This window comes from Ascaphus truei, chromosome 14 (genome assembly GCF_040206685.1).
Source record: "Ascaphus truei isolate aAscTru1 chromosome 14, aAscTru1.hap1, whole genome shotgun sequence".
NCBI classification, from domain to species: domain Eukaryota; kingdom Metazoa; phylum Chordata; class Amphibia; order Anura; family Ascaphidae; genus Ascaphus; species Ascaphus truei.
Window position 1 is genome coordinate 54,772,971 of NC_134496.1, and position 12,146 is coordinate 54,785,116.

The 12,146-nt window shown below is 45.0% G+C and overlaps 1 protein-coding gene across 4 annotated transcripts in view; it reads left to right on the forward strand.

Moving 5' to 3' along the window:
* Nucleotides 1-12,146, forward strand: part of IL1RAP (interleukin 1 receptor accessory protein) — a 106,131-nt gene that overhangs the window by 50,903 nt on the left and 43,082 nt on the right. For 3 of the 4 annotated variants that reach the window (XM_075571040.1, XM_075571038.1, XM_075571042.1), the window contains one exon: nt 9,753-9,817. The exons of the other annotated variant lie outside the window; for it this stretch is intronic. In XM_075571040.1, the coding sequence (XP_075427155.1) occupies nt 9,754-9,817 (64 nt within the window). In that variant the 5' untranslated portion in view covers nt 9,753. The remainder of the gene's footprint in view (nt 1-9,752; nt 9,818-12,146) is intronic. 4 annotated transcript variants of the gene reach the window in all.

A 12,146-nucleotide genomic window follows, 5' to 3' on the forward strand; every position in this document is an offset into this window, starting at 1 on the left:
CCGCCCTCCTGCTCCTTTTGGCATCCCAGCGTCAAATGATGCTGCGGTCGGCACGAATGTGACGTCACACAGTGGCGTGTTGCCATGGAAATGCAACATTATTTGACATCGACACGCTGTGTGACGCCACGTTCATGACGTCAGCGGCATCATTTGACACTGGGATTCCGCAGGAGGGCGGCAGGGAGGAGGTGGCCACTCAGAGAAGTGACTTCCCATTAGGTCCCATAGGCCAGAGAGTGCGGCAAAAGCTTATGGGGAGGGAATTTTTGCCGCCCCCAGATTTTGCTGCCCTAGGCGCATATATATATATATATATATATATATATATATATATATATATGTATATTTGTACACGTATGCTGTTACATACAGTATACTGTATCTCGTATGTGTGTACAGGTATATATGTCACAGTATTTGTGTATATGTATATATCACAGTGTGTGTGTACAGGTTTATACAGTTGTGTGAAAAAGAAAGTACACCCTCTTTGAATTTTATGGTTTTACATATCAGGGCATACTAACAATCATCCTTAGCAGGTCTTAAAATTAGGTAAATACAACCTCAGATGAACAACAACACATGACAAATTACACAGTGTCATGATTTATTTAACAAAAATAAAGCCAAAATGGAGAAGCCATGTGTGAAAAACGAAGTACACCTTATGATTCAATAGCTTGTAGAACCACCTTTAGCAGCAATAAGTTGAAGTAATCGTTTTCTGTATGACTTTATCAGTCTCTCACATCGTTGTGGAGGAATTTTGGCCCACTCTTCTTTACAACGTTGCTTCAGTTCATTGAGGTTTGCGGGCATTTGTTTATGCACAGCTCTCTTAAGGTCCAGCCACAGCATTTCAATCGGGTTGAGTTCTGGACTTTGACTGGGCCATTGCAACACCTTGATTCTTTTCTTTTTCAGCCATTCTGTTGTAGATTTGCTGGTGTACTTGGGATCATTGTCCTGTTGCATGACCCAGTTTCGGCCAAGCTTTAGCTGTCGGACAGATGGCCTCACATTTGACTCTAGAATACTTTGGTATACAGAGGAGTTTATGGTCGACTCAATGACTGCAAGGTTCCCATTTCCTGTAGCTACAAAACAAGCCCAAATCATCACCCTTCCACCACCATGCTTGACAGTTGGTATGAGGTGTTTGTGCTGATATGCTGTGTTTGGTTTTCGCCAAACTTGGCGCTGTGCATTATGGCCAAACATCTCCACTTTGGTCTTGTCTGTCCAAAGGACATTGTTTCAGAAGTCTTGTGGTTTGTTCAGATGAAACTTTGCAAACCTAAGCCGTGCTGCCATGTTCTTTTTTAGAGAGAAGAGGCTTTCTCCTGGCAACCCTTCCAAACAAACCATACTTGTTCAGTCTTTTTCTAATTGTACTGTCATGAACTTTAACATTTAACATGCTAACTGAGGCCTGTAGATTCTGAGATGTATCTTGGTTTTTTTTTGCAATTTCTCAAAGCATTTCACGGTCTGATCTTGGGGTGAATTTGCTGGGACGTCCACTCCTGGGAAGATTGGCAACTGTCTTGAATGTTTTCCACTTTTGAATAATCTTTCTTACTGTAGAATGATGGACTTTAAATTGTTTGGAAATGGCCTTATATAACCCTTCCCAGATTGATGGGCAGCAACAATCGCTTCTCTAAGATCATTGCTGATGTCTTTCCTCCTTGACATTGTGTTAACACACACCTGAATGCTCCAGACCAGCAAACTGCTAAAACTTTGGCTTTTATAGAGGTGGTCACACTTGCTGATGAATTAATCAAGGGCATTTGATTAGCAGCACCTTTCTGCTACTTGGCATCTTAATTCCTATGGAAGCAGTCCTGGCTAATTGCCATTTTTCTATTCAATGTTCCTTCTTTTAATAGATTTCTTCTTGCCTTTTCCAACCTTTTTTTAAATTTTTTTTTTTGTATGATTCTCCATTCAGTAGATATAAGCGTTTGAAATGTTGTGTCTGGGAGGTGAAAATGAAGCTCTTCCCAGAGCCCATTGCAGACTAAAGATTACCATGGTAACCTCAGAAGATGGAGATTAGGAAAATCATTTTTTGGAACCCTAGAAAACTCATTTTTTGAAAGAGTAGGACATGCTCAGGGGGCCAGATACTAACATTATGAGGTAAACTACCGTACACTTGTGGAGCGGACTACTGCTTTATAACGGCAGCCCAAGCTGAGGGTCCCCCCCCCCTTTAATACATGCATCAATACAATCCACACAATGAGTAATTGGCTAAATTGCCGATCGATCCATTCTCCTTTGATCGATCGGCGAAGATTTGGCTTGGGGGTTCACTAAATGGGTGCAGAGGAGTATTTACTCAGTATCTGTGACTTTGTAAATGGGTGCTCTAGGAACAAAAAAGGCTTGTTACATTATAATACATTACAAATGTAATTCAGAGCTGTTTTAAACAAATGCTGCACGTATTTTCTCATAGTACAGAACTGATTTATTAAAAACACACATGTAGGATATTGCTTGCTCTGCTTTTGTATTTGTTATAGTGATTCTGCTGACTCAAGTGGGTGCCTGTTTTCCTGAGTGCATTTGTGGGTATTTTTCATGCTAAAGTAGTTTTCCCTACTGCAATTATTTATGTAGTACGATGTTTACTCACTGTGACATCGCGGCTAACCGTAAAACTGCTTGGGTCGAGTAAACGGATACAAAGTACATGCTCCGAAATCGAGAGCGGAGATGTAGAAGGAAAGTGTTCAGCAATGTCTCGAGCTAGCGCTGAAATCCAGGAACATACATTTCAAACAAGTACAATTTTCACATGTCTATAAATCAGCATCGGGTTCTTGCAGCTATTTTTATTTACCTCCTTTTTATAGTCGTGTCATTCAGCCAACTCGTCCACGGGAAATGTTCTGTTTCGGCGGCGAGAAGGGACCGCGGTAATCTGACACGCTATATATCTTACCGCTGTATTTTGACAAGATCATCTCAAAAACCTTACATTGGCAGAAAAAGCTATGTACTGTCCATGATTAAATGTTTGGGAAGAATTATTGATTTGGTATTTAATACTATCAATATGGAGGCTTAATTCATGCCATGATTGAAACGGTGTCAGTATAAAAGCCAGCGGTCTAAAGACGATCTTTGTAAATGTATTGGCTGTATCTGTCCCACTTGTCAAACATGTGTTGTCCTTCTTGTCTGAGGAACGGTGGATTAAGCGCGGGTCTTTGGTGATCTGATCAGAGAGGAGGATGACATTAGGTGGCATGAAGTAAAGCGGAATCGGGAAGGAAACCTATATACACATGTGCCTTTTGTGTTCTCTGCTGTGCTCACCGCCAGTCCTCAAGCCCTCCCTCCCAACAGGTCAGGTTTTCAAGATATCCCAGCTTCAGCAGAGGTGGTTCAATCATTCCCTGCTTCAGCATAGGTGGTTGAGCCACCTGTGCTGAAGCTGGGTGTAAGAGATGTGTGCAGAGGTACGCAATGGAGACCGTTTTAAAGGGGAAATTAAAATAAGGCTTTATTGTGCCTGTCCCTTTTAACACAGCAAAACATATGAAAACAACACACGCCTATCCCTGTGTAAGGGCTAACTTCCCTAGTCCCTTTTTGCAGGGCTGGAGGGATAATCCCATTACCACCCTATTCCCCAAAGTCTCAAGAGATACCTTAAAGCAGGTGGCCCTTCATGTCAGTCTCTGGTAGGTTCCTGGGCCCCTGTGTCCAGGAATATTTCTTTGGGTGTCTTGATCTCAGCAGAGCCTTTCTGCTCAAGACCTCTTTCCTCTTGTCAGCACCCTGGTGTACTGAGGAAAATCTCCCTTCCTCTCTCCTACAGTAGGCAGGCTTTTTTTGACACCTGTAATCAGCCAGGTGGAGTTGGTTAATTGTCTACCAGCAGTTAACCACCACACTGCTGGATTAGAGGCACATTTCTGAACAGGGATACGTCCCCTGTTACACTGGGTAATCCTGAAAACCTGACGTTTGTTGGGGGGGGGGGAGGTGCTTGGGGACTGGAGTTGAGCAGCACACTTGGATAACTAAATGATATATTCAGGTGGCAGTTGTATTGTATTGTATGTCTTTATTTATATAGCGCCATTAGTGTACATAGCGCTTCACAGTAGTAATACATGTAGTTCTCGAAGTACCGGTCCCAACCCATTTTATTGATATTATTATTGGAACCAGAGGTGTTCTGGACATGCAGGTGAGAGCATAGAGAAATGGCATTTGATGGACGCTTCCTTCTGTTGGTCCACCCAAAGACAGGGGGGACCTGTATGGTTTCCATTTTTGCTCCTCACAAGTAGGCACTATTTGGTGTACAATGGGCCATATTTGCCAGGCAGTTCTATTCCATAAGGCTGCTTCAGCATGGTTTAGTAAATATGGTCCTTTGCAGCCCATTGAAGTGAATAGACTGTGAGGTGTGTGTATAAAGGAGTATTTCTTCATATGGCTCTATTTCCAGCACCTGAATGATCCTCTCTTATAAAATTGATGGGATTCTGCACCAGGAGGTCGGTACTGGAGCGTGAGGCAGGGGGCGGGATCCTTTGCCATCAATGTTACTTTGATATATTAGGCATGTATTTGTTTTATGCTTCCCTGGCTTAAGTCTTGTATAGTATCTCTGTAAAGCATGGCAGGTTCCTCTGGCAGCCAAGGGGTTAATAGAAATAGATCAGCAACAAAGCTGAGACCAAATACAGTTTGCATGTATCCTTAGAAATGATTTAATGCCATTTATTCTTTAGATTTGCAAACTAGAGCCTATAAAAGATAATGGCAGCCATTTTTTAAACTCCCAGGAGATTTTAACTTGGGATTTTCCTTGATTGTATACTGAAAGGGTAGCGTTGGATATTTAAATAACCGAGCACTGTATACTTGTATGTAAGTGCTTCTTCAGTCTGCGGAGGAAAGGTGCGTATTTGTATGCACACGCAGCAGTGTTCTCTGCACCTGAGGTTCTGTTTTCATTCTTGTTATTGTTACCTGTTCTCATTCAAATTCATTTGGTCCTGGGAATACAGTTTGAAGTGATCAATCACGCTAATTAAAATTAGTAACCGCGTATTTCAAGCCTATTAACTGCACTGAACAGGAAAGCACCAAGCTGTTTAATTCCCCCCGTCCTGTTCACACAGCACATAGGATGTGTTTGTGTAATGCGCAGTATTGAGGGCAGCAGGTTGATCTGAACGTGGCATACAGCGATCACTTTCTTGTTGTACGAGTTTGCTTTTTGTTTCCGCAATTTAATAGTAATAAATGTAATGAATTATTTCTGCAATGCGTTAGCAGTGTACACAGCACTGTACACAAGCCTTCACCCTGAAGAGCTATTTTGGTGTTTCAAGTACTTTCCTAATATCGTGCGATCTTCGTAACTCTAACTAGCGCCTCCCACTGCCAGAGCCCGTACTAACCACTGGGGACTAGCGTTCCTTCCATGTTACACATGCAGCAAAACACGTGGAATCGTTGGGACGGTGTGATATACTATACCAGAACTAAACAGAGCCAAATGAAATGCTATACTCTGAATTAGCAACCTGCAATCCTAAACAAGATTGTGGGTCATATTTCCTAAACGGTGCTATTTCACTGGCCACCTTCCCATTCACTTGAATGAGACACGTCTTCCGGCAGCGGAAAGTGTTTTACGAAATCACACCGATTAGACGATATGGGCCTTTTATCCTTTACTATATGTATGATTGTATGTATGTATGTACTGTATGAGTCTGTGATTACTTATTTTTAATAACGGAGACATGGCGTAGGTTTTTCAATGATTGTTTCCTTTATGAAGAAACGAAGACGACATATTTGATCTGTGACGCGCTTAGACTGAGCCCCTTGCGATTTATTCTCGCCACAAACGGGCTCGGATGAAACACCCCGTGTAATGTATGTTTGTGACATTTTTCTTTTCATTGTGTTTGTCTTCCCAGGTGAGAAACCGCTCACAATAAACAGGAAATTGGTATTGTGTAATATAAGCAACAAAACTCAATGTATGGAAGCACAGACAGGCTTTAGTGATGGGTTCAGTGTTCATCGCTCAGGCAGCGCGGAGATGGGTTTGGCACGAAGAGGCCATTTTTCACAGCTTTGTGTATCAACAGCCTGGGTAGAAAGACGGCCTGAGAACTCCAATCTTTTTCCTTTCCTTTTTTTTCTTGCTTTATTGCCAAGGAGTATAAAAGAATTGCTCTTTTTTTCCCCTTTCAAGTACAGAAAAGTGGCTCTATTAGGAGATAAACATATGAAGAAAGTTGAAGCCATTTCTCATCACTGGTAACAAGAAATCTATCTTTATTATGAGGTTCCATTAACCGCTACCCTGCGGCTAAAGGGAAACATTGTTATATTTTTACTGCCCTCGGATTTTCTGTTACCGAAAGTAGTGACCTAAATTGGGTCTAGAATGAGTGCGGATGCTTTGTGGTTTCTCATGGGTATTTGGCCTGACCCTTCAGGCCATGAAATGCAATTATACAAAGGTCTGCAGAAGGAGAAGAAATTCTGGGAATGAAAGCTGCTGGCCATCCCTCTGCTTTCCCCAAGCTGCGTACACCCTCACTGACTTACAGTAATGTACAGTATATATAAACAGTGGAGATGGTGATTAAAGAAATGACCATGCATTATTTCCACACTGCTCTTTGATGAGGGAAAATACATTCAAACACGCTCAATACATGTCCTTTCATTTATAGTACTGTAGCTGACTTGTGCCCTTTCACACAAAAAAAAACCAATCATGGATGTACAGTAGCAAATATGTTTTATGTGTTCTGTGGGAATTGCGATTTACAAACCGTAAAGGAGGAGAGCAAAGAAATACATTTTGGGGTGGAACGCAAAGTTGGTCTTTTGGAGTTATTTTCAAAAAACATTTGTAAACATTTCTTGTAACATCTTTTTTAGGTTCCTTTTAGTATTAGATAAGTATTTTGCCCGATATCTTGTGGAACAGTGGTTTCTGTAGCCCCCGCGCGATAATCTCTTTGTTCTGCCAACTCCGACTTGTCAGACTACCGCTAACTGTGTGACCCATCCCAGGCAGTATAGTGTCCGGAGCCCGTGTCGGGAACACACGTTTAATAAGGCCCCAAATGGCACCTCCCTGTTTGCAGACAGCATGGGGGACATAGCTGTCAATCACTGCGGTAGCTTCCAAAGTCACGCTCCACAATGCATTGCTACTGTGGATGCAAAGCATTGTGGGGAGCGACCACCCATGCTAAAGTATAGTTTGGTGCCTTACTAAGTGTGCACTCCCACACAGGCTCGGGACCCCACTATACTGCTTAGGACCCCACTATACTGCTTAGGACCCCACTATACTGTAGAAAAAAGGTGGAGGAACTTTTGTGTGTGATGTCTTCACTTTTAATGTAGTTAATAAAGTTTTTTTTACTTCATTTCCTGGCTGGTGAGTTCAGCTTTTTCACTTTTGGCAGTCATACTGATGTTCTTTTTTTGCCATTGGACCCCACTATACTGCCTGGGACCCCACTATACTGCATGGGACCCCACTATACTGCATGGGACCCCACTATACTGCCTGGGACCCCACTATACTGCCTGGGACCCCACTATACTGCCTGGGACCCCACTATACTGCCTGGGACCCCACTATACTGCCTGGGACCCCACTATACTGCCTGGGACCCCACTATACTGCATGGGACCCCACTATACTGCATGGGACCCCACTATACTGCCTGGGACCCCACTATACTGCCTGGGACCCCACTATACTGCCTGGGACCCCACTATACTGCCTGGGACCCCACTATACTGCCTGGGACCCCACTACACTGCCTGGGACCCCACTACACTGCCTGGGACCCCACTATACTGCCTGGGACCCCACTATACTGCCTGGGACCCCACTATACTGCATGGGACCCCACTATACTACGTGACCCCACTACACTGCCTGGGACCCCACTATACTGCCTGGGACCCCACTATACTGCCTGGGACCCCACTATACTGCCTGGGACCCCACTATACTGCATGGGACCCCACTATACTGCCTGGGACCCCACTATACTGCCTGGGACCCCACTATACTGCCTGGGACCCCACTATACTGCCTGGGACCCCACTATACTGCCTGGGACCCCACTATACTGCATGGGACCCCACTACACTGCCTGGGACCCCACTACACTGCCTGGGACCCCACTATACTGCCTGGGACCCCACTATACTGCCTGGGACCCCACTATACTGCCTGGGACCCCACTATACTGCCTGGGACCCCACTATACTGCCTGGGACCCCACTATACTGCATGGGACCCCACTATACTGCATGGGACCCCACTATACTGCCTGGGACCCCACTATACTGCATGGGACCCCACTATACTGCCTGGGACCCCACTATACTGCATGGGACCCCACTACACTGCCTGGGACCCCACTACACTGCCTGGGACCCCACTATACTGCCTGGGACCCCACTATACTGCCTGGGACCCCACTATACTGCCTGGGACCCCACTATACTGCCTGGGACCCCACTATACTGCATGGGACCCCACTATACTGCATGGGACCCCACTACACTGCCTGGGACCCCACTATACTGCCTGGGACCCCACTATACTGCCTGGGACCCCACTATACTGCCTGGGACCCCACTATACTGCCTGGGACCCCACTATACTGCCTGGGACCCCACTATACTGCCTGGGACCCCACTATACTGCCTGGGACCCCACAATACTGCCTGGGACCCCACTACACTGCCTGGGACCCCACTATACTGCATGGGACCCCACTACACTGCCTGGGACCCCACTACACTGCCTGGGACCCCACTATACTGCCTGGGACCCCACTATACTGCCTGGGACCCCACAATACTACCTGGGACCCCACTACACTGCATGGGACCCCACTATACTGCCTGGGACCCCACAATACTGCCTGGGACCCCACTATACTGCATGGGACCCCACTATACTGCCTGGGACCCCACTATACTGCCTGGGACCCCACTATACTGCCTGGGACCCCACTATACTGCCTGGGACCCCACTATACTGCCTGGGACCCCACTATACTGCCTGGGACCCCACTATACTGCCTGGGACCCCACTACACTGCCTGGGACCCCACTATACTGCCTGGGACCGCACTATACTGCATGGGACCCCACTATACTGCATGGGACCCCACTATACTACGTGACCCCACTATACTGCTTGGGACCCCACTATACTGCCTGGGACCCCACTATACTGCCTGGGACCCCACTATACTACGTGACCCCACTATACTGCTTGGGACCCGCCATACTGAGAATCGCTGCTGTAGAGTATGTCCCGAAGTCTGTGTTCTGATTTACTGTCCAGGGTCTTTTTCTTTAATGTGAATTTTAACTTAAATGTACATACCTGACATTATTTGCACTATCTGAACATTTGTGGGTTTCTTTGCCAGCGTACATATAAAATCCTTGTCTGATATGTTTTGAATAGTGCTATTTTGATTCTATCACAGTTTATACAGAGTATAAGCAAACCCCTACAGTTTATCACCAAAATCAAACTAGACTGTATTTATCTTTATCCGTGCTAGGCTATATGTCTTTATCTTTATCCGTGCTAGGCTATATGTCTTTATCTTTATCCGTGCTAGGCTATATGTGCTAGGCTATATGTATTTATCTGACAGTATGGTAACCATGTTTTCCTTTAATGACAGGATGAAGTTAGGCTTTCTTCTGATTTCTCTCTGTGTCTCCACTATCCCAGGAAACGACGCTTCTGGTAAGTACTGTCTCGGCAAGGTGTTCCTACTTACCACTTCGATTGTAAGCTCTTCGGGGCAGTGACTCCTTTTCCCAAGAACTACTTTTATGCACAAAGTGCTTAATCCTATTATCTCCGTTTGTTACAGCTGTAAAGCACTGTGTACATGGATGGTGCTAAATAAATAGAGACATACATTGATTTTTTGTTAAGATATTGTTTGCTAGCTCTGCGTCCTTGGCCTCAATTAAAATTTCCTTGAAGTGTCCCGATTTGTTCTTTACACTGTAAAATAATATACATTAAATTTTCTTTCATAGAAAACTAGGTAAACAAACACATCACAGTATCGGATTCTTTATTCGTGAAATGATATTGCACATAGCATGAGAAACCTATTGGGTTTCTCCCTAAGGGTACATTCACTGACGCTGTACACTATAATTCCATCTATAAAGAACGCTGGTCCCTGAAAAGATATCGCAACCTAAAACCTCCATTCCTCCAGAACCAATACCGCTATTAGAACCCTGGACTACAAAAGGATGAAAAGATCCAAATATGCTTTTGAGTGACAGGATAATACAGTTTCATCTTTGACACCAAATTCTTACAAGCTGCACCATAAATAATTCAATGTTCCCAAATCCTATGAACACAAGTCATTATTTTCCTTGGCCATCACTCATTGCACAGCACAGAGAGAGCCGTGCATCCCTTGTAAGTCTGTAGACACCATTCCCTTTCTGATTCCCTTGTATGAATCCCAGGACTGCTGGGGGGTGACGGGAAATGGTGCTGTGCAATTTAAAGGGGAAGAAGCCTGTTGACTGGCGAGATATAATTGATTGGGGGGGTGGGGGGGGGGAAACAAACTTGCTTGCATAAGGATTCTTGAAATGAATGTCCCAGATCAGTGACAACAGATGGACCGGGTGAGTGTTAGAAATGAGGTCAAGGTGCTGGCGTTTTGCCGGCTCAGAGTTTTTTTCGGATAGAGAAGAAATAAATGAGATACAATATAAACGGTTCAATACTTTCCCTGGCAGCACTCCTACGTATAGAACGGTACACAGTGCTATTGATACATTTTGTTATATATGGGTTGGCTTGAGCTCACCTCATTGTTTTGCTAAATAGGATTAAATACAGTACAGGCATACCCCGGTTTAAGGACACTCACTTTAAGTACACTCGCGAGTAAGGACATATCGCCCAATAGGCAAACGGCAGCTCGCGCATGCGCCTGTCAGCACGTCCTGAACAGCAGTACCGGCTCCCTACCTGTACCGAAGCTGTGCGCAAGCGGGGAGACTATAGAGCCTGTTACACATGTGTTATTTACATCAGTTATGCACGGATATGACGATTGCAGAACAGTACATGCATCAATAGGTGGGAAAAAAAACAGTGCTTCACTTTAACTACATTTTCGCTTTACATACATGCTCCGGTCCCATTGCGTACGTTAATGCGGGGTATGCCTGTGTTACATACATGCTCCGGCCCCATTGCGTACGTTAATGCGGGGTATGCCTGTGTTACATAGTTACATACATGCTCTGGTCCCATTGCGTACGTTAATGCGGGGTATGCCTGTGTTACATAGTTACATACATGCTCCGGGCCCCATTGCGTACGTTAATGCGGGGTATGCCTGTGTTACATAGTTACATACATGCTCCTGCCCCATTGCGTACGTTAATGCGGGGTATGCCTGTGTTACATAGTTACATACATGCTCCGGGCCCCATTGCGTACGTTAATGCGGGGTATGCCTGTGTTACATAGTTACATACATGCTCCGGGCCCCATTGCGTACGTTAATGCGGGGTATGCCTGTAGTTACATAGTTGCATACATGCTCCGGTCCCATTGCGTACGTTAATGCGGGATATGCCTGTGTTACATAGTTACATACATGCTCCTGCCCCATTGCGTACGTTAATGCGGGGTATGCCTGTGTTACATAGTTACATACATGCTCCTGCCCCATTGCGTACGTTAATGCGGGGTATGCCTGTGTTACATAGTTACATACATGCTCCGGTCCCATTGCGTACGTTAATGCGGGGTTTGCCTGTGTTACATAGTTACATACATGCTCCGGTCCCATTGCGTACGTTAATGCGGGGTTTGCCTGTGTTACATAGTTACATACATGCTCCGGTCCCATTGCGTACGTTAATGCGGGGTATGCCTGTGTTACATAGTTACATACACGCTCCGGTCCCACTGCGTACGTTAATGCGGGGTATGCCTGTAGTTACATAGTTACATACATGGTCCGGTCCCATTGCGCACGTTAATGCGGGGTATGCCTGTGTTACATAGTTACATACATGCT